This window comes from Cydia amplana, chromosome 1, assembly GCF_948474715.1.
Source record: "Cydia amplana chromosome 1, ilCydAmpl1.1, whole genome shotgun sequence".
NCBI lineage: Eukaryota > Metazoa > Arthropoda > Insecta > Lepidoptera > Tortricidae > Cydia > Cydia amplana.
In genome coordinates, this window is record NC_086069.1 from 9,887,285 (window position 1) to 9,910,586 (window position 23,302).

General features: G+C 37.1%; 2 protein-coding genes across 4 annotated transcripts in view; one reads left to right on the forward strand and one right to left on the reverse strand.

The window, feature by feature from the left end:
- LOC134647513 (uncharacterized) overlaps positions 1-23,302 on the reverse strand; it is a 206,595-nt gene that overhangs the window by 37,048 nt on the left and 146,245 nt on the right. The window lies entirely within an intron of this gene.
- Positions 1-23,302, forward strand: part of LOC134663129 (rho guanine nucleotide exchange factor 17) — a 150,073-nt gene that overhangs the window by 23,278 nt on the left and 103,493 nt on the right. For all 3 annotated transcript variants that reach the window (XM_063519479.1, XM_063519460.1, XM_063519469.1), the window contains exon 2: positions 22,079-22,185. In XM_063519479.1, the coding sequence (XP_063375549.1) occupies positions 22,148-22,185 (38 nt within the window). In that variant the 5' untranslated portion in view covers positions 22,079-22,147. The remainder of the gene's footprint in view (positions 1-22,078; positions 22,186-23,302) is intronic.

Consider the following 23,302-nt stretch of genomic DNA (forward strand, 5'->3'; position numbering starts at 1 on the left):
TAAAGTCGCGTCAAGATCATTTTGAACTCCCAGCCCGCTTAGCAACTATTGCTGCTGACTGTACCTATGTAAAAGTGTCAGTTTAGTAGTCACCTATTTTAGCCCCACAAAATACTCTGAACTTAAGGTTACAATTCGACACCTTCGCGAATATGGGCGCTGATAAATAGTTCTTATATCTATAAATTATAAAATGATCATACATTTAAAAAAAATCGTTGGTGTACCTTTGCATTATACAATGTGCATAATTCTGGCACCCAATAAAAAAGTTTTTATACTTGGTCAACCAGATCTTGACAGTAGAAAAAGGCGGCAAATTTGAAAAGTGTAGGCGGGAAGGGACATCGTCCCATAGAAAATTTGAATTTCGCGCCTTTTTTTACTGACAAGATTTGGTTGACCAGCTACGTATATATAATGCCACTACCCAGATAGGTGAACAAAATGAATCCCCTCTTTATGCCCTAGAACTGCAGTTGTGGTTACAGTTCCCGACACAGGATGCCTAAGTCAGGGACTGGTATTATTCAACTTCAAGCACTCTACTCACAAAGGTCACTCCGGCGCAAGTTCATTTAACTCTAAAGGCCGTGTCGACAAAAAAGGAAACGTACGGTTAAGTAGTCCTTCAAGTAAGAGCGAGGGAGACAGTTATACTTTTATTGGTATTTTATGACGCGTCATTGTTGTTGGATATGTGATTTTAGGATCGACTTAAAACGCAGTTTATATTTTATTATGGACAGTTATTTGTTAATTCGTGGTGTGAACAAAAAAAAACTAGGAATTTACTATTTGTTTATAGAAAAGCGACTAGTATTTTTCATTTCTCATGCTCTGAAAGTGGGTCATAGTTTATCTATGAAGCGGGCTGAAAGTGATATGTTTCGACCCTAGGGTTGAAAATCGCGTATTCCTCTGTGTCTCCGTCTCATGAGCAACTAGGTGGAAAATATTATTTTATTTCCCCACCTGGAACAATTAGAAACTGTTCAATTTTAGGTAGGTTTTATCAAAAAACGATGTGAATATACATAGTTCAAAATATACATTTTTTTGTTGAATTATATCAACAACGAGCTAAGGCGCGGACCAACACGTAGTCACCGAGAAGATTTTTTTAACATTACACTTGCGTAGGGGAGCAACGGAAAAAAAAACTTTACGGCCACACTAAAACATTTATAATTTAATAAATATTTTTGTAACGTTATTTAACATTATTCATGTACAACACTGATTTAAACTTTCACGATTTTTACACATTATTAAATTATACAACGGACGCGATTAAGTCCCGTTGTATAATTTAATTATTCATGTAATTCAATCAAATAAAACAAATTTTTATCCGTGGAGGTGACATTCGGATGACGACTGCAGGAGTGTTACTGTTGATATGTTGAGTGCAACGATACTGCTGCATCCGAATGTCACCTTTATTAATTTGGTAAGTACCTACCTATATAATTATTTTTGCTTGTAGTTCAGTCCATTTTGAGTCCGTCATAGCGCCAGCTCCACTGCTGCTGCCTTATTCTTCAATGAGAATTGTTTCATGCGCTTCATAGGGCTTAAAGACCCGTACTGTCCCCAGTGGCGGATTTACAGTCATTGCCGTCCTAGGCCCCAGGCCCTGTAGTAAGCACTAGCCGCCCCTTTCTTTGGACCAATCATATAGACTGCCGCCCCAAATATCAGGCCGCCCTAGGCGCGGGCCTAATGGCTCCTCTACACGATGGGCCAACGCCGGCCACTCCAAGGGACGCATTTATGCGTTAGAGGGAGCAAGTGATATTGCTATCTCACTCTACCGCATGGCTGCGTCCCTTGGAGTGGCCGACGTTGGCCCATCGTGTAGAGGAGCCATAATACTCGGCCTTAGGGCAACTCCGCCACCAGTGGCGAAACTATAGGGTGGCAGGGCTGGCAAAATGCCACGGGCCCCCGACCCAACAGGGCCCCGGCCCAAGAGGCCGCGAGCTCAGAATAGTTATTTGTACAACAAGAGATCAAAGTTTGATATTTCTTCGAGTGCTTATTTTGAGTCCCGTGCAAGCGAAAGATTCTATACTAGATTCACGAGCGTAGCGAGTGAATCTAATTTAGAATCTTGAGCGTAGTAAGAGACTCAAAAGCGCACGAGATGTAAATAACTTTGATCTCGTGTAGTTCACAAAACTTTTCACCTCAGCAGTGAGAACATATTAGAGAACCCGAAAAATGTATTCCTTCTCCATCACTTACCTCTATTCACTCATGTTTTCTTAAGATATACCAACAATTAAGTTTTCACCTCAGCAGCTCGAACAAGGGTACTTTGCTACTTAAAAACAGTGAGCAAAATCGCATTTTGCTCATTTTGTCTCAATGCTGCTGAGGTGAAAATATTTTTTTAACATTGTACCTGAGTATTTTATTTTACTTGAAAAGTATTTTTTTTTAAGTTCTGCTTAATAGTAGTTTATGCAACAGTGATATAATAAGGGTTCTTAAAATTCAAGGGTCGAAGTTACAAAACGAGACGTAGTCGAGTTTTGTAAAAAAAGACCCGAGAATTTTAAGAACCAATTATGAGCTGTTGCATACATTACTTTTTCTATGACAGCTGCAGCAAAAAAAAAGAGTTATTATTAAAAAAAAAGAGTTATTATTTAAAAAAAATTGAGTTATTATTTAAAAAAAAAAGAGTTATTATTGTAAATGAAAACATACCTCTTTCAATCAAGATGATCGGAACTTGTATCTTTAAAAAAAATAAAGCAGTTGTATTATACTCATAAGATGACTGCTAGCAGTCATCTTATGAGCCTATAGACAAATCATTCAAATGACATTGCTTTAGATATCACTGTCAGTCATTTAATTGACACATTTAAGTGCTGGAGTAGAAAAAGACCATAATACAATTTCAAGTTAATCGTTAAGCATTTCAACACATCCAAAACAAATAGATGTTGATCAATTTTAGAACGCATCCATTGGTTTCTACATTTTTTGTCGCGGTACATTGGCAGCGCGGCTGAGCATTGACGATCGGGGAATTCCCTCATTTTGTTAAGAGCCAACAGGAGTGGTCATTTCTCCATACAAACGTACTCGACTGTTTCCTCCGTGGGTTTTGAAGCTAGAGCAATGATTTTTTCAACACAGATTAATATTGTCAATATCTGTGTCGGACCGTTTTGCTTTTTTTGATATTTTTGTTTTTTAAGGCGCTAGAGCCCTTCAAAAATGGCCAAAATGGCCTAATTGACTATGCCGCAATGAGAGGCGCGCTATTCAAAACTTATATCAACTAGCCAAAAAAGCAAAACGGTCCGACACAGATAATGTCATAATCATTTAGATTTCCAAATTTGGTTACGATTGTTTATGTTTTGGAGGAGGAAACAGTCGAGTACGAAACCTCGATTTTTGAGATTTTTACGCAGGATTTTTCGCCTCGTCCTTATCGCACTAGTTTTAGGAGTCGCTTCCGTTAGCGAGACGGGTATATTTACCTAAAATATTTAAATCTCAGCTCCTGTTGGCTCTTAACCAAGAATAAGAAAGTACTTTTTTCGTGGCGCTGCCGCTGGGGCGAGCTACCGATCCGATGTAGCCTCTAAAGCACTTCAGTCTAAAGCCACCGATCTTTCAAATGCCTTAAAACGTTTGAAAATTTGTCTATAAGAATTGGAAAGGTATCGACATTAACCCTTAAATGCATGAAATTAATATATGTGTTACGTAATTGTTTGCTGATTATGGGAAAAATGGTAAAAAAATTATAACATCGATTTTCACTGAGAAATCAATGTTAGAAGTTGCATAAGCTAAATCATATTTATGTAAATATTTAATTTTCAGTAAGAGATATATGATAAATCCTACTATCATCAGAAAGGTACACTATTTGTGATACACCTATGATAGAGTTTTTAAATATAAAATAATTACAAACCCCAAAAAAAACATCCAAATTCACATAGTAAAAATCATCAAATTTTCTGACATTTCGTCTTAAAACGAATATAATTTTTATAAATTAAAATATTGCGTAAATTTATATAAAAAATCGGAAAACAGATTAGTTTTACTATTGAAATAATATATAATTATGTATAAAATTAGATGTTTTTTGTGTACGCTGTATCGTACACCATGCATTTAAGGGTTAATTTGTAAATTTAAAAATTGAAGCAAATAGTGTAGCAGAAAAATGGTCCATCACCCCTGAATTTTCTAAAACTCGTCAGAGGAAGGTAAAACGCCATTTTGACGAACTTTGCGAAGATGAGAGTTTCCAAGATCCGGAAAGTTTGTTCAGACTGTTCAGAGTGAACATATTTTATCGAGTATTGGGCATCATTATTAATCAACTGAAATCGCGTTTCCTTCCGATGAAAGAAATTGTTTCAAATTTGTTTTGTAGCCTTCAACTTTACAAGTTTTAAATGACACTGATCTATTTAAAAAAGCTCTAGATTTTGTTGATAAAAAAGACATCTTCTGAATAATTTGCCAGGGAAATTCTCAGTTTTCGGTCCACTTTCAGAGACGAAATAGAAAAGTCTTCGTGTAATAGAGACCTTTCTGATTTATTAATAATAAAGAATCATTTTATGTCCTGCAGCTTTCCTGAAGTATGCACTGCATTAATGTTATTTGTTACAATTCCTGTGACTACAGCTAGTGCTGAACGGTCATTTTCAAAACTAACATTAATAAAAACTTATTTAAGAAACTCTATGGGACAAGACAGGTTACGTAACTTGGCTATTCTGTCTATTGAAAATTTTGTGGCCCGATCTTTAAACTTTGATGATGTTATAGATATTGTGGAAAAGCAAGCTCGAAAAAAAGATTTTTCATAATATATATCTTATTGAAATTAAATTATTATTTTTATTTAATTGTAAATGTATGCAGGTTTTCTCACGATGTTGTTCCTTCACCGAAAAGCTAGCGAATGGAAGATGAATGTGGAGTCTCCAATCCGCATTGGGCTAGCGAGCATGGGGACTATAGCCCATTCCCACTCGCCTAAGAGAGGAGGCCTATGCCCAGCAGTGGGACGTATTATAGGCTGGTGAATGTGAATGAATGTAAATGTATAAACCCATGCTCTAGAAAATAAAATTGTTATTAGTGTTGGATAACTACTACTTAAGTGGTTTATTAAAATTAAACTATGTACAACGTGACGATTTTTACTGATAGGGCCCCATCAAAAAAATTTGCCACGGGCCCCAGATGGTATAGTTACGCCACTGTCCGCCACTGACTGTCCCATGTGTTATTAAAAGTATGTATAGCCTAGCCTTGCCAGTAAAGTAAACTTTGTGGTATTATAAAGTGCGCTAAGCACTAAACTTCCCCGTTAGTGGTTTACTCGTAAATCTCGGTCACATTATATATTATACAAGGCAGCTACCGTTTGAAACGCTATAGTTTTCAAGATTTACGATTTTTCATCTTTGTTGAGCGATAAAATTTAAAATGAATATAAAATAGATTATTCAGTAAGAAAGTTTTGTTACTATTATTTGCATTTCGATCATGTTGGCAGTTTAATTTAAAGTCAGTGAAAGCAGCAGGTATTAAATTTGCAAATAAAATTTGCATCGAACACAAAACGACAAATGTTACTCGTACCGAACACTATAAAATATTACCTATTTATTTCTTGGATTAGATTATCTATTTTTAACGCGTAAGTGTCACACCCCGGGAATATACATATTTTAAATCGAGAACTTTATTACTTTACACAGTGGTGCCAGTAGGAGAACTGGTTAGTCAAAAGATATACTTCGAATTCGTTTAAATTAAGACATCAAAAATTCTTCGACACCATAAAAACGCCATCAACACCAATTCCAATCAAGCCAACAAAGAAATCCCGTTCCGCTCCGCGACATAACTGGAAAACAAATCCTCATCCCATCAGATTTAATAACTTAATTAAATCAACTATAAATCATAGTTTGCATTCCAATAGGATTATAAAAAACATTGTTTTAATATATTTAATTTCTAAATCAATACGAGACCCCCCAACTTCGTGGATTAAAACATTAGCATCGCTAATATGGATGTCAGTCGGGTAATGACTGGATTTCGATGATCAATCGGTAGCTGGAAGCTATAGTGTTGAATAAATTATCGATTAAATCTCTTAAAGATACACTATGGGTTTCATTCGGCAGTGTCTCGAGCTACTTAGCTAGAGTAATGAAATATTATTACTTCCTCTTTGCTTAGGCTGTTAAACTTTTGTAGCTAAATTTCTGTTTAAAGTATGAAGTTTATAATTTTCCTTTGTAGTGTGCTTAAAACTCTATTTTAATATACTACATAAGTGTACCACTTAGAAACCAAAACTGTATTTTCATTTTCATTAAAAATAAGGTTATATTACTGTCTGCAGTTGAATCATCGGATCCAAGTTCAACATATATCATTGGTAAACATCCTTTATAATGGACGTGGCATCTTTACAAGTATCAGTGAAATATCAAATACTTCCTCCAAAATCTCTCTTAATTTTTTCATGATTGGTGCCGTTACTATACGAATTAAAGTATCTACTTATTTCGGAAGATCTTATAAAGTTTCCATCAACCTGACAAATTGTCTAACATTTTCAAACGGTAATAAAGAAAATGAAACCAATAAACAAACGGACAGTGTAACTTTTATTTCTACACTTGAAATTCAATTAAATATCGGCGCTTCTGAGTTAGAACCGGTTTCTATAGAACTAAGTGTGAACACGATTTAGATAATCGATAGAAATGCAGATAACAGGACTTATTACCGTGAGAACTTTGCGTGACGAACATTTGAGCCTTTAGTCTTATTAGGCTATTTGTCATTGTCTCCAACCATTAAGGTATGGTATGCAACAACTGGTTGGATACCTAAATACGCATTCATTTTTTTTACTTTTTACAGTATTTGCAATTTTGATTTTATTCTAATCAATCAATTAAGTTTTTGTTTTCGTTCTAAATGGTATACCTATAGTTGTCTTTTTTTTTAAAGGATTAGGGTTGACACGTACTTAAATCATCGCAGGTTTTCTCTTAGAATCACAATTATCCAAACACCTTTATTTATTCCTATTATTAAATTTATTTGTAGCAATTTATCATGGTGAGCGATAGTTTGTCGCGGAACAACGGTAAGATTAATGGTGTTTTTGACAACCCTGCCCACGCGCTGCCCACTGTGCCTTACTTTGACTATGAATGGATTAGTGTTTGTCCACTCGGTCATTTCATCTTGGCGCTTTCCCGGTAGCTTCTTAAGAGGCGTAGAGCCAGGCAATTAGAAGGAGACAATAGATATGGCGCGCCGAGCGAAACTTGCCACGGAAGATTACTCTGTTGATTACTTCTGTTTAAGATTTTGCTCTTAGATCCCTCGGCTAATTTAGCTATTTTTATACTAATATTATATTGCTTTAGAAAGTGCCCTCCTAGTTATTTTATTATGGCATTTTGCTTACGCATAACGCTTTCTTTTGAACAATACACAAGTATTAAATGAATAAATAACTATGAAAAGGTACCTACTTTTGTAGTCGTATTCTGACGTCCGATATCGAATCGAACAATGTAAAAATGCTCTTAGAATAGTCAGGGGTGTTACACGATACAACACATACACCGAAAGTATAAATAGCGCAAAGGTGAGAGACTATTGACCATACCGTTCATTATCGCTGGCAATTTGTCAACGGTCACCGTCTGACGGTGACGGCGACCGAAACTTTGTCAGTTACAAGTATTACGAATAATGGTATTTGTGCGGTGTACTTTAATCGAAGTGCATGGATCTGCGTAGATCGAGAATAATAATAAAAAATTGGTCTGTATCAAATACGGCTTCGGTAGAACTTTGCAAATGTAATTAATTGCATAGAAATATATGTAACGTTTCACGGGTAAAAGATGACTCACGTTACCTGGCCGTGTCCGGGCCGGAGCTTCCGGCGCTTACTTTCGTCAGATGACAGGTGATCACATGATGCTTTCCATAGAAAACGAAGCTCCGGCCCAGACACGGCCCGGTCTAATGTGAGTCATCCTTAAAGGTTAGCTTATGGCGGTTAGCGCTTACGCCGCGTGGCACCGCATTAGTAGGTATAGATAATATAATAGATATTTAGTATTAGAGAGTCGTTAATATAACAGCGTAAAGGGGCCCACTGATTAACAGTCCGCCGGACGGTATCGGCCTGTCAGTTGTTCGGAACTGTCAAAATTTTGTTCTAACTGACAGGCCGATACCGTCCGGCGGACTGTTAATCAGTGGGCCCCTTTAAGCGTCGAGCGCTATGGCCATTCTAACTTTTCGTGTTTTTAATTATTTATTTAATATTTATACGTGAATTGTTTTTAAAGACACTTGACTACTAACGCGTTAACACCAAATGTAATCTGTATTCATATAGTTTATGATTACCATGAACCTATAATAATACGGACAGAGTTTCGCTTACAAAACAGCTGTGATTCCAACATCCACCAGTTTCTAAGTATTTACGCGTGACACACACACATTGACAGCCCACATCCACCAGTTTGCCGTCAGACGAATCGAAACGTCATTGAAGTAAACATGTCGAAGAAAAATATAAAATATGCCGGCATGCGTAGTTAAATCCTGCTAGAATTGTACCGATCGAAAGAAAAAAAGTCACGGAATAACTTTTCATACTTAAGTTTATCAATTAGTACGTAAAATCACGATAATTTGTTGTTTTTAAATTATCAAACTACAAAACAGGAGTGTGACCAGTAACATGAATAGGGTAATTTCCCGAAAGTAGGGTAATTGATACCCTTCTTATTAAATCATTATTTATTAAGAGATCATTTAGGTAAATGGTTATTGTGCATTTCAAACTAGGTCGATATGGTAATTTCCCGTACTAAGGAGCGATACTTAACGTTTGTTTGCTTGGAGGATATAATCAAACGGAGACGCCATGTCTGTAATTTTCTGTACAAAACAGTCTGCCGATTTTTGCGGGGGAGGGGAACGTCAAATGTATGCGTAACGTAAAAATAGCCATGTCAGATAAACGTCAGTCCATACATTGTGTATGACCATTGGCCGCCTATTTTCGACAGAGGGGAAAGCCTGTTAATGGCTACTCCGTTTAGTTGTATCCTCCAAGTTTGTTTGTTATGTATTATAATTTTTTTGTTGAAAACCAGATATGTTTCAAGTTAAATGAAAAAATAAAAAAACATGACGAACTGATTTCATTACGATGCTAAATATCATTAGGTATTGAAAATAATGTTTGCACAAAGTAATTGTGCGATATTGCGCATTTTCAAGACCTATAAAATCAGATACGTACACACCTTTTTTATTGTCTAACGTAAAACTGTCCTAATTTTTTATTTTAAATTAAAAAAAAACTAGGACGATATTAAAAATAATTGTTTCATCATTAGGGGAGAATTTGTGTTACATGGTAACACTCGTCTACACGCACACATTCAAACCGTCCGCCATTGCAGTGTCACAGTTTGTCTTAGGTGACAGTCCGTCCGTAATATTCTAGGTCCATGATGATTACATAATCCATTTTGGGGTTCAACGGGTTGTTGTGTGTAGTTTTACTTTTGGTTAATTGCTGTTAGGCAAAATGAAATCTTAAAACGCCTGGTCTGAGATTTTACTGTGACACAATTCGTCTGGATACGAGCTTGTGAAAATCAGTTGAATAAGTGGCTTAGTTTCGTTTGAAAGAAGAGTATTGCTACGCCCACGGGTGTTGAGTTTGGCCTGAAGGATTACAATTAGGTATATTACAATTACTGTTCGTTTGTTTTATGTAAATAAAAGTAAGGGCCCGATTCCGATTTTGAACTAGATATCTATTAGACATCACCAAGATATGTCAGTGTCAAACAAGTGTCAAAAGTGACGCGTTTGTTTGAAGAAACGTCACTATTGACACTTGTTTGACACTGACATATCCAATCCATATCGTTTCAATATCTAGTATTTGACGTATCTTAAAGTTCGAATATGGCTGTAAATTTTGTAACACAGTTGGGTAGCATTTGCGATGCGCGAAGATCCCTTTTTTTTGAAAAACTCTCATACGATAGATCGACGATTGATGATGGTTATGTTTTATACGAAATTGCAAGAGAATTTCTGAAAAGTCCTGAAAGTCGTGAACAAACATAAATTAAAAATACCGATTATCTACAATAATCTAGAGATAGGTTTAGCTGAATCCACCAGCTCAGGCCGATATTAACTCCACTAGATAAACACAATTTTAAAATATATTGTTAAAAATGTAATTGTCTTTCTATCACACATTCAACAATGAAAAACATTCTCAACAATTTATTTTATTCATAAATTAAAAAAAAATGCGTTCGTTGATAATAAAAGTGACCTAGCTGTAAAATTATGGTGTAGAAAGCTTATCGTCCCGAAATACGACAGAACAAAAGCATGAAAACAAAAATACTTCTCCGACGCACAGAAAGTCGCACGCGCATGCTTTCGGACACCCATAGCATAGCCACTAAGTATAGCCAGACAATGGATTTAAATACATTCGCATGCTTGTTTTTTTGCTATGAATTAGACTGATGTGTTTTTGACAATCACTAGTAGGTACATAGTATAAAACAAAGTCGTTTCCCGCTGAGATCTTTAAGAGCCAACAGGAGTGGTCATTTCTCCATACAAACGTACTCGACTGTTTCCTCCTGGGTTTTGAAGCTAGAGCAATGATTTTTTCAACAAAGATTAATATTGTCAATATCTATGTCAGACCGTTTTGCTTTTTTTGATATTTTTGTTTTTTAAGGCCCTTTAGAGCCCTTCAAAAATGGCCAAAATGGCCTAATTGACTATGCCGCAATGAGAGGCGTGGTATTCAAAACTGATATCTATTAGCCAAAAAATCAAAACGGTCCGACACAGATAATTTCATAATCATTTAGATTTCCAAATTTGGTTACGATTGGTTAAGTTTTGGAGGAGGAAACAGTCGAGTACAGAACCTCGTTTTTTGAGATTTTTACGAAGGATTTTTCACCTTGTCCTTATCGCACTAGTTTTAGGAGCCGCTTCCGTTAGCGAGACGGGTATATTTACCTAAAATATTTAAATCTTAGCTCCTGTTTCGTCTTAAAACAACGGATTTTGATGCGGTTTTTAGGGTTCCGTAGCCAAATGGCAAAAAACGGAACCCTTATAGATTCGTCATGTCTGTCTGTCCGTCTGTCTGTCCGTCTGTCTGTCCGTGCGTATGTCACAGCCACTTTTCTCCGAAACTATAAGAACTATACTGTTGAAACTTGGTAAGTAGATGTATTCTGTGAACCGCATTAAGATTTTCACACAAAAATAGAAAAAAAACAATTAATTTTTGGGGTTCCCCATACTTCGAACTGAAACTCAAAAATTTTTTTTTCATCAAACCCATACGTGTGGGGTATCTATGGATAGGTCTTCAAAAATGATATTGAGGTTCCTAATATAATTTTTTTCTAAACTGAATAGTTTGCGCGAGAGACACTTCCAAAGTGGTAAAATGTGTGTCCCCCCCCCCCTAACTTCTAAAATAAGAGAATGATAAAACTAAAAAAATATATGATGTACATTACCATGTAAACTTCCACCGAAAATTGGTTTGAACGAGATCTAGCAAGTAGTTTTTTTTTAATACGTCATAAATCGCCTAAATACGGAACCCTTCATGGGCGAGTCCGACTCGCACTTGGCCGCTTTTTTTTAATAGATAGAGTGATTCAAGAGGAAGGTTTATGTATAATTTGTTATAGTATGGCTCTTCTGAGGTGAACTTTTCGCTTCGAACCTTAATCTTTCAAACAAAGGCCATTGTCTCTATTATCGCAAAACCACTTGCTCCCGACTTAGCACGTGCCAGTACAACATTCATATTGAAAAACAACCGGTATGTCATAGTATTAAGGTTCAAATTTAATGTCACTGATATTCTAGATATTACGTTTTGGCCTTTGAAAGATTAAGGTTCGAAGCGAAAAGTTCACCTCAGAAGAGCCGTACTATAACCGTGCGAAGCCGGGACGGGTCGCTACTGTCGCTAGTGACCCTATAAAATCTAAATCTAATCTATCGTAAACTGAAACTTGTTATAATTATTGTCCTATTCGCCTTAAGATTCAGAGCGCCTACCGCGAACCACGTTCGACGTGTTGCCTCTCTGTCGCACTTGTAAATTCGTACGTAAGTGTGACAGGGAGATAACACGTCGAACGTGGTTCGCGGTAGGCCCTCTGTATTTGTGCCGATGTCACCTGACGGTGATGTGTGGCTGCGTTCCGTTTTTTTTTGAACTGGCTAGAAATAGACTGGACGTAAATTTTATTGGACATGTGCTAGGACTAGTCATGTTGCACACGGCTATATGGTGACGTCATAATATATTAGTGTTATAAATTGTTGAAAACTTTGTTAGATAGGCTTGGACAGTCAGCATCAGACTACTCGTCAAAAGTATTTTACAATCTCTAATAACCTAACAAGAACATATAGTGGTTAGTTAAGCCAACTGTATACATGTACCTATCTCTATAAAAAAACAACGGGTTGCACTCCGGGAGTGCCGACAGAATTGAAAACTCAATGACTAGTCCAAAATGTCTGCAGCACTGTATAATTGACCCATCCTCCTTTCTATTGAAAAACTTTAGTTCCGAAATTGCTGGCCAGTGAGCTTGTTTAAAATTCGAAATTCAAATTTGTAGCGTTAATTGTTTAAAATTCGAATAGAAATTGTAAAGTTACCTTGCAGACCTCGCATCTAAATATATTTGGTCATGATATTTTGAGTTTTATTCACTAGTACTAGAATTCACTTTTATTAGCGATTTCATCAAGATGTAGCTTTATTGAATAGGCTACATGACTAATTTTTTTTTATGGTATCAATCGATCGGGTTTGTTTTTAGGATCAAATGTCTATATGGGACCCATTGCATTAAAGTAACACAAAAGTCAGAAATTGTAGTCAAAGTCCGACAGTCGCACTTCACTCGCAAAACGCCCTATACAAAACGGCCAGAGGCCGTGACGTCATCGCCCATCTTGTAGTATGGACAAAACAAGAAAATTGCGTTTTTGTCGGTGAAATATTGCGTTTATGTATATAGTTGCTATACAATATTTTTTTGGATGAAATGTAACTCAGCATCAAGTACCTAGGTATGGTGTCTCTTGATAGTTATAAAGTACATCTTACACTGACTGTACCCAGTAAGAGTATGGTGGCACCGTGCCAATTCTAATTTTCCGGGTATTAAACTTTATGAGACAGTTGCAATTTTTTGCATTATAAAACTAATAAAGTAGTCTACATTTGAAACGATTACTCTAAATTAGGTACATTAATTTTAGAATAGTACATTGACCCTTGAAATGGTTTTTTCTGCGACAATTTTTGATTCATTGATTGTATGAGACCGTATATCATATCTTTTATTTTAAAGTCATATTTATCTTAGTTGTTGATTTTTTTAAAGAAAAAATATAATAAAGAATATGCAACTAGCTCACTAGAGACTGTTAGTAAGTAAATTTCTAACCCAATCGTACTGTTAATTTCACAGTAACGACTGAAAATGTTTGTTTACGTTACTGTATCTACGGAGCTTTAGTAAGCGTAGAAATACCGGCGACTTTCGCAACGGTATTTATAAATAAAAATGTATTTAGGGAAATACCAAAGACAAGCAAAGCACGGACGTGACGGTGAAGTTTTGTTAATTGTCAAACTTCAGTGCATAAATGATCATCCCGTCCCCATAGCAAATTATAGTAAGCTGCAAAATGGCATGGACACAAATGAATGATTAATTCATATAGTATGGTAATCACAATTTTTTGTAAAACTACCTTAACCAATTCCAAACTACAAGCCATAAATATAAACCACTGAAATAGTTATTTACGATACAAGTGCGGAAAAGAGGAAATTCGAAACGGGTGGCGATAAAATAAAACACGACCGAAGGGAGTGTTTTAAATCAACACGAGTTGCGAATTACCTATTCGCACGTGTATCGAACAACGTTTAACAGTACATATGGCCCTTTAAACTTTCGACATATGCACGGAAAGTGCTTTTTCCCGCACTAGTTCGGGAAAGTAGCACCATATAGGTATACTGTAAAATTGTTTATCGAGTAGGTACATGGTCCTTTATGAAACAAACAAGAAGTCTATTCAGATAGTAATTTCTTGTTATAAATGTTTCAACCAAAATACCTGCACCAAATTTTTAAATCAAAAGCAAACATGGAAATATTCATCGCTTTGGGCAAGAACAGCGTGCGCCTTTTTCCATTCCTTATTTTGTTTACTTTGTTAGGTAGACGCATATAATTGATAGACAGATCATATCCATTACATATTATATTTAATTACTAAATGCTAAAAAGGCAAACAAATAAGAAACAGTAGGTATCTAAGCGCCATGCCTACCATAAGCTTCCAATTATCAGTCTAGCTCAAGAGTTCTTCCCAATGCTTACGGAATTCTCGCTTCTGAGGAACCAACATACATATGATCTCCGATATTTCGGGTCTCTATTGCATGCTCGTGCTGGTTAGTTGAAGGCGAGTGCTAGGTAGGTGTTTGGATTATCAATCAATCCATCTGAAACACGACCCCTGCTGACGTCAGCGATCGTGTTACACGAACAACGCGTGCGCAGTTCTTAGTAAACTATCCAAATAATAAGTAATATCGTTAATAGTGTAAGTACCTAAGTACTTGGTATTAATATTGATATATCTTTCGATACCATACGATCTGGTATTTGAGCGATTTTTGATTGTTGTCGTTTTTTTGTCAGATTAAAAAGTTGAAAAGCTCTTCTTCAAACACGAAATCCCAATTTGGGCAAAACAATGTATGTAATTTTCTGTCGTTTTACGAAAATTCCATAAGTTTTCGATACTCAGGATACTTTAAGATTTTTTTTAGAACATATGATGAAATTGCTCTTATATTATACAAAATAGATAAACTCTACCTATTTAACAAACTTTATCTAAATCTGACAAAATAAAATAAAGGTTTTCTTTTTTCCGGATTGAAATGGTGAAAGTTTACCTATATTATAAACGTAATACGTTTAGGATTAGCAGATGCTAATCCTGTAAGAAACAATGCGACTTGATGTATTAAGTAGTTGAGAATTCGCCTTTTATGTTTTTACTAAGCCAGTGGTTCTAAACTTCTTATTTATATGCTCGCAGCCAAAAATACCCACGCCTGTAAATCTATCGTCAAACCGTCTTCAAACGCAGAGACATAAAAATGTTGTTGACCTCTTACCGCAGCAGTTATCTATAGTATAGATTAACCAATATGCATACTTTTCTATGATTATTATTGATTTTCCGGGTTTTCTAAGCCCTTATAAGTAGCTTCGACATGTCTGTTTGTCCGTCTGTGTGTTACACTGTTAGTGACTATGCCAACCAGAGAACGGTAATTTGATAGACTGCAAATATCAACAAAAAAAAAATTAAAATTAAAAAAAAAAAAAAATGTGCGGTTCTTTTGCCTTCAAATTTATGGTGAAAGAGTGAGAACTCTAATGTACGATTCCACCGACCGGCTGGAGTCGGGTCGCGCCGGAGCGCATTTTCAATATCATACAATTATGTATGGCAGCGGTTCACAATCTTTTTTTTTGACGGAACCGTTTTGGAAAGCGAAATACTTGATGGAACCCTACAATAAAACAATAGTTTTTAGAAGTGTATTTTTTTATTAATAAGCATAATAATTATGCTTATTTTATTATTCTAAATTATTCTTAATTCTTGCGGAACCCTAGGGTTCCGCGGAACACACTTTGAGAATGGCTGATGTATGGCATAAGCCAGCGGTCGGCAACCCGCGGCCCGCGGGCCGCATGCGGCCCGTGAACCTGTCACTTGCGGCCCGCGAGCCTCCCTGGCTATTTTGTATGTAATATTGACAAACGACAATGTCTGATAAAGTCATAAATATTAACAAAGTACGGCCCGCGTCAACTTCGTTAACTAGGTACTATGTGGCCCTTGTCTGCTAAAAGGTTGCCGACCGCTGGCATAAGCGATGGAATCCGTCCAGAGCCGGTCGCATCCGCGAGGAGCCGGCCGGCTTGCGGCCGTACAAATGAAATGCGCGACGACTCCGCCAGTTCGATAGGAACGGAACTTTACAGTGAACGTCGGATATTTTAAAATATTGCAAGTATGGGTATGTCAAAACAATTTTTCGATTATAGTTCCCTAAATTTAAATAAATAACGATCGAATAATCCCAGTACTGGATAAATGGTGATTCACGCTATACCGGGCCGAGCTTGGGCCGAGGCGTTCGACATGTCATTTTCTATGACGGCCGATCGGTGATAACGTCATGCTTTCCAAAGAAAAGGCACGGCCCGGCCCGGGCTAGCGTGAGTCATCCTTAATAGGCTACATGATTAATTTTTTTTATGGTATCAATCGATCGGGTTTGTTTTTAGGATCAAATGTCTATATGGGACCCATTGCATTAAAGTAACACAAAAGTCAGAAATTGTAGTCAAATTCCGACAGTCGCACTTCACTCGCGAAACGCCCTATACAAACCGGCCAGAGGCCGTGACGTCATCGCCCATCTTGTAGTATGGACAAAACAAGAAAATTGCGTTTTTGTCGGTGAAATATTGCGTTTATGTATATAGTTGCTATACAATATTTTTTTGGATGAAATGTAAGGAATCGAATGGTACCCTTACTTTTATCGTTTTTGGAAGTTAAAAAAAAACTTAAATTTTGAAACTTTCAGGTCCTGTAATTTTGTAATTTTTCAATATTTTATTTTAATATCCACATTATTGTGATAAATTGCTCGTTTGCTATCTATTTTACTAGATTTTGTTATAAAATTCAACATGTGTCATCATCCCTATTGTCAGAATACAAGAACATTGAAGATTTCATGTAATGATAGCTGACTTAATAGTGTCAACTACTGGTACATTATTGGTATTGTAAAGTAACTAGAGACGTGGCCTTGTGTTGCGGCCTATCCGCCACAAGCCACACGCTTCATTCGATTCGTATCCATATTGTGCAACGTACCAACCTGTCAGATTGACAAAATCTATAGGTACAATTGTGAGATCACTGAGATCCTAAAACAAGAGCCCAAATCAATGTTTCCAGATACTAAGATAATGCACAAATTGTAAACCAAAATTTGTCACTCCTGTAGACAATAAGCAACAGTTTGTGTAAAGATTTATGATTGTTGTATAGGTATGCTGCAAAAAATAGACGAAATAACCATAAGGTCAAGTGAGGTAAATGCAACTATGGGGTTATTGCGTCTTTCCGTTCTTTCTCGAATACGATTGGTCGAAACGCCCCCTCCCGTCGTCTAGTAATAAAGCCTGAGCTACTTGGAAATGAAACGTTGCATAGTAGAGGGCGTTTCGACCAATCGTATTCGAGAAAGAACGGAGAGACGCAATAACCCCATAGTTGCATTTACCTCACTTGACCTTACGTGGATTAGATTAATTTCTATTTCGATGCCCCATTTTTAAGAAATTGTAATAAAGTTTATAATACAAAACAACTTTCGTGTAATCCTAACGAAACACCCAAAACCGTAACAAAGAATTCCCGTTTCAAGCATAAATACGCGTTTGATCGTACCTACTTACTAAACAAGTGTGGATTAAGTAGGTCCATAAAATAAGAATGAAAGTAGATCCGGAAAAAGTGTTTTGTTTGATGCATTCATTCTATCCTTTTCAGCAGGACTATTATGCTCATTTAACTTATCCACTTATCAACTAAGTTTAAGATGTGGTTTAAGTTAGAAATGTAGACAAATGACATATACAACGACCATGTTATGCAGTAAATCGTTTAACGACTATCGCTGTCAAATGTGGAAAAGACGTAAAATCAATAAAAACTGGATAAAATATTAGTTTTTCATCATTTATACAACTATATCAAAAGTCGACCATCATAGCCCTCGACTCTTTTAGTAATTCGAAAAGGCGGTTTTATGTGACAAAGTGCCATAATTCGCAGGACTAACTACTTTTAAGGGTTCCGTACCCAAATGGTTAAAACAGGACCCTTTTTACTAGCTTTTACTAAGACTCCACTGCCTGGCTGTCCGTCTGTCTGTCCGTCTCTGTCTGTCACAAGGCTGTATTTCATGAACCGTGATAGCTAGACAGTTGAAATTTTCACTGATGATGTATTTCTGTTGCCGCTATAACAGCAAATACTAAAAAGCGGCCAAGTGCGAGTCGGACTCGCCCATGAAGGGTTCCGTATTTAGGCGATTTATGACGTACTTATAAAAAAAAACTACTTACTAGATCTCGTTCAAACCAATTTTAGGTGGAAGTTTACATGGTAATGTACATCATATATTTTTTTAGTTTTATCATTCTCTTATTTTAGAAGTTACAGGGGGAGGGACACACATTTTACCACTTTGGAAGTGTCTCTCGCGCAAACTATTCAGTTTAGAAAAAAATGATATTAGAAACCTCAATATCATTTTTGAAGACCTATCCATAGATACCCCACACGTATGGGTTTGATGAAAAAAAAATTTTGAGTTTCAGTTCGAAGTATGGGGAACCCCAAAAATTTATTGTTTTTTTTTTCTATTTTTGTGTGAAAATCTTAATGCGGTTTACAGAATACATCTACTTACCAAGTTTCAACAGTATAGTTCTTATAGTTTCGGAGAAAAGTGGCTGTGACATACGGACGGACAGACAAACGGACAGACGGACAGACAGACAGACATGACGAATCTATAAGGGTTCAGTTTTTTGCCATTTGGCTACGGAACCCTAATAAAAACAGAATAAAATAAATATTCTTCTATACTACAAACGTGATTTTTTTGACGTTATTTGCTTAATGGTACGTAACCCTTCGTGCGCGAGTCCGACTCGGACTGGCCGGTTTTTTTATTATTTGGCGCTACTATGATTCCTGATGCAATGACTGTCCATCGGAAGCTAACGCTGCAACACAGCGAGCGTGATGGGCACCTTTGCGTCGGGGGCAGCCCAGGGCAGGTTACAGTTATAGATGTTTATTACATGTTTCGTTTATATTTATATTTAAGTATTTTGATTTATATTATTCGAAACGTAATATTTCTGTTTTATTATTTAAGGCTCCCCCATATTTGGACGCGCACAAAGGTTTTAAATAATTTCCGCGTTGAGGTGACGCAGTAATTACCTCCTTTCATACATTTACTGCGCAAACTTACATCAAGGAAGATCCTGGCAAAGTTAAGATGGTTAAAATGAGTGTTTCCTTAATTTTATGAACATCCTTGTTTATTACGTACAAGTCGGCTCACCGGATTTATGTTTAATGTCAAACTTTAATTGGGTGAAGATTTTTATGAGACTGACAAAATATTCTTAGTGTTTACATCTTTTTAGGGTTCCGTACCCAAAGGGTAAAAAACGGGACCCTATTACTAAGACTTCGCTGTCCGTCCGTCCATCTGTCACCAGGCTGTATCTCATGAACCGCGATAGCTAGACAGTTGAAATTTACACAAATGATGTATCACTGTTGCCGCTATAACAACAAATGCTAAAAATAAAATAAAATAAATATTTAAGGGGGGCTCCCATACAATAAACACGATTTTTTGCTCTATTTTTTGTTGATGGTGCGGAACCCTCCGTGCGCGAGTCCGACTCGCACTTGGCGGGTTTTTTTATCATGTTAGTAGCAAACGATCGTACCTACCGCCTGCCGGGTGTTTAACGGTTTTAGTAAGCTACAGACGCTTGTCAACTCCGTGATACTTTGATTCATTCTTATTTTGAAGCATCCCATGCATTTTTGGAGAAAAATTACCCGACTTACACACATCTAAATTGGGAATAACGTGCATAAATAATATAATAATGAATATTTATTTCGTACTGATCTGGGGGGCACCAATTCAATTCAATTAGAATTATTTTTAATAGGTGACGATGATTCTTTTGTCATTATGCAGCCGTGCGATGGCCAAGTCATTATACGTATTACAAATTAAAGTTATCTTATTGATACGGTTTTAACACCCCCTGGCACTGATTAAAATAACCGACTTGGTTTCACATTACATCTCAAAACTTTTTTGTAGTAATTTAAGCGTTGCGAGACTTGCACCTTTTTACATGTAATGTTTTTGATGGGATTATATTTTACATGGAGTCTGTTGTCAGTGTTGTCACTCGGTTGAGTCGGTTGCACCAATCAGCTAGCGTCTATAAAACGATCGCTAAATTTTATTGTACGAGTAGTTATAGTAATAAGAGAGTTCACTGCTGAGTGATGTTGATCAGTCTGTCAAGTGCGATTGGTGCAACTGACCTGGCCCTTATGGTAAAACGCAGTAGAGATACAGTAAGGTAGTGCCACTCTTCGGTAACTCAACAAAAAAGACATCTCAGTCTCTATATATAGAACTGAATATAGTGACAAATAGTGAAAATAGTGACATCTATCCGTTACCTCCCGCTACCGCCCGCCCTAGCTAATATCCGCCTAAACACCGTCCAACCATTACAGCTGAACGTGCCGAAGTGCTCGCGATTCTCGGTAGATGGCAGTAGTTATGACTTTTCTCCGAAAACTTTCTAAAGACTTTAAATATGTTGTGCGGACGTTAAACGGTAAATAGTAGTTTGTGTTACAAGGGATCAAAATGATATATTTCCGTCAAGGGCGTACATTGAATCCTGAATGAAGCGATGGATTCTACAATAGAATCCCGAACGTAGTGAGAGATTCTAAAGTAGAATCCTGAGCGTAATGAGGGATTCAAGTGTTAACGCCCAAGACGAAATCATTTTGATACCGTGTGACACATACTGCTTTTCACATCAACTATGAGGAAAATAAAAAAATCTTAGTGTTGACACAATCTGATGCTTAAACAGATGATTTAAGTTAAAAAAACCGGCCAAGTGCGAGTCGGACTCGCCCATGAAGGGTTCCGTATTTAGGCGATTTATGACGTATAAAAAAAAACTACTTACTAGATCTCGTTCAAACCAATTTTCGGTGGAAGTTTACATGGTAATGTACATCATATAATTTTTTTAGTTTTATCATTCTCTTATTTTAGAAGTTACAGGGGGGGGGACACACATTTTACCACTTTGGAAGTGTCTCTCGCGCAAACTATTCAGTTTAGAAAAAAATGATATTAGAAACCTCAATATCATTTTTGAAGACCTATCCATAGATACCCCACACGTATGGGTTTGATGAAAAAAAAATTTTTGAGTTTCAGTTCGAAGTATGGGGAACCCCAAAATTGATTGTTTTTTTTTCTATTTTTGTGTGAAAATCTTAATGCGGTTTACAGAATACATCTACTTACCAAGTTTCAACAGTATAGTTCTTATAGTTTCGGAGAAAAGTGGCTGTGACATACGGACGGACAGACAGACGGACAGACAGACAGACAGACATGACGAATCTATAAGGGTTCCGTTTTTTGCCATTGGGCTACGGAACCCTAAAAATAATGTGCAAAAAAATGTAAAAATAGTGTGCTAGAACAGAAAAGTGTTACTTTGATCCCTCCTAGCAGGGAGGAAAAGTGCCACTTTGATCCCTCCTAGCAGGGAAGAAAAAATAGGTATATGTTATTTTTGCAAGTGTTGACTTTTAGCAGTTATAGTTAGTTTTTCAACTTTTCACGGTTGGCAGAGCGACATCTTAGGCCAGGGGTCGGCAAACTTTAAGAAAAAGAGCCAGCCGTACAAAAATCACCAGATTCTGGAATTTCAAAGAGCCACGAATGCTAGTTGATCGCTTTCGATTTTTGTTGGTATGGAATAAGAAGATTGTACCCCGAAAGAGCCGTGGTTTGCCGACGCCTATCCTTAGGAATCACATTTGTTTTTTTTTATCTATACCTACATGTTTAAAATTAAAAATGTATTTACGCTGGCGAAAATACTTTTTTCCTGTTATAACCGTATTCTCTTGTTTACAGACGCGGCGTTGACGCGCCATGCGCGGCGTGACGTGACGTAGATGGCGTGCTCCGCGCGCCAGCCGCAAGATGGCGCGCGAGCCCGGCGCCAGCACGCCAGGCCCCCTGTAAGCTCATAGGCCTCATAGACTTCCCGTTTTTATCTGAGGGCCAACAGTGCAAAACCTATACTCGTTATCTGCCTGCAGACTCGAGCAATGGAGTGCGTACTCCCATCTAAAAGGCCGGCAACTAGGGTTTGCACGACGGATCCGAAATGTATGGGAAGATCCGCGGATCCGGATGCAGATCCGGATAATTTCATACATTCCGGATCCGGATTGCAAACCCTACCGGCAACGCACTTTCAAACCCTCTGGTGTTGCGGGTGTCCGTGAGCGACGGTACTTGCCTTCTTAGTAAAAAGACGCCAATTCCCCGATTTTTTTTTCTGACGAGGAGGTGATGCCCATAAAATTTATATTTTACTCTGCCACCTCCTTGTCTAGAAGCCCTAGGTCATATGCGTGTAATGCGTGCGGCTTTGGGTTATCTAGACTACCTTAGACGATTCAAGAAATTAGCCCCATTTAGACGATTCAAGAAATTTCATGGCATTTTCGATACATTGCTAAATACAGAGTACAATGAATTCAGTCGATCGACCAAATACCGCAATGTAACGAAAATCGCATGTAAGTTCTCGAACCGTCTAAATGGGGCTTACCTAATACAATAAGAAATAAACATTAAAACATGTTCTAGGTCTAGAATCTTATTCATAGAATTCTTATTCTTACGGTGTCATATCCATGTATAAAATCGCATTGTCGCACAGTTTTGTTATTGTAATTTGTCGCTTACAATGTAACAGTCATGTCTACGCTGAAAAAAATACGACTGTTACGCGTGCAGTATTAATTCTGGCATGTACTAGCTCTGCAAAGTCTCAGTGAAATTGTAAACATTGTTACGAGGTCGCGCTGTCGCTAAATCGCCAGTGTTCTCCTATTTTTAGCCAACGTCTTCCGTCTGTCTGACTGCCACCTGCTGTCCTTAGGAACGTTCGAATGTTTGCTCTTGAACGTAAATATCTATCCAATATTGACTATAACCATATGCCAATACTTGGATCTTAATGACTTCACGCCGTCAAAAGCAAACTTTGACTAAATTTAATTTGGATTCGAATCATCTGTTCCGATATAACTCTTGAACCGTAGCGGAGTGGGTCGCGGGGAATCC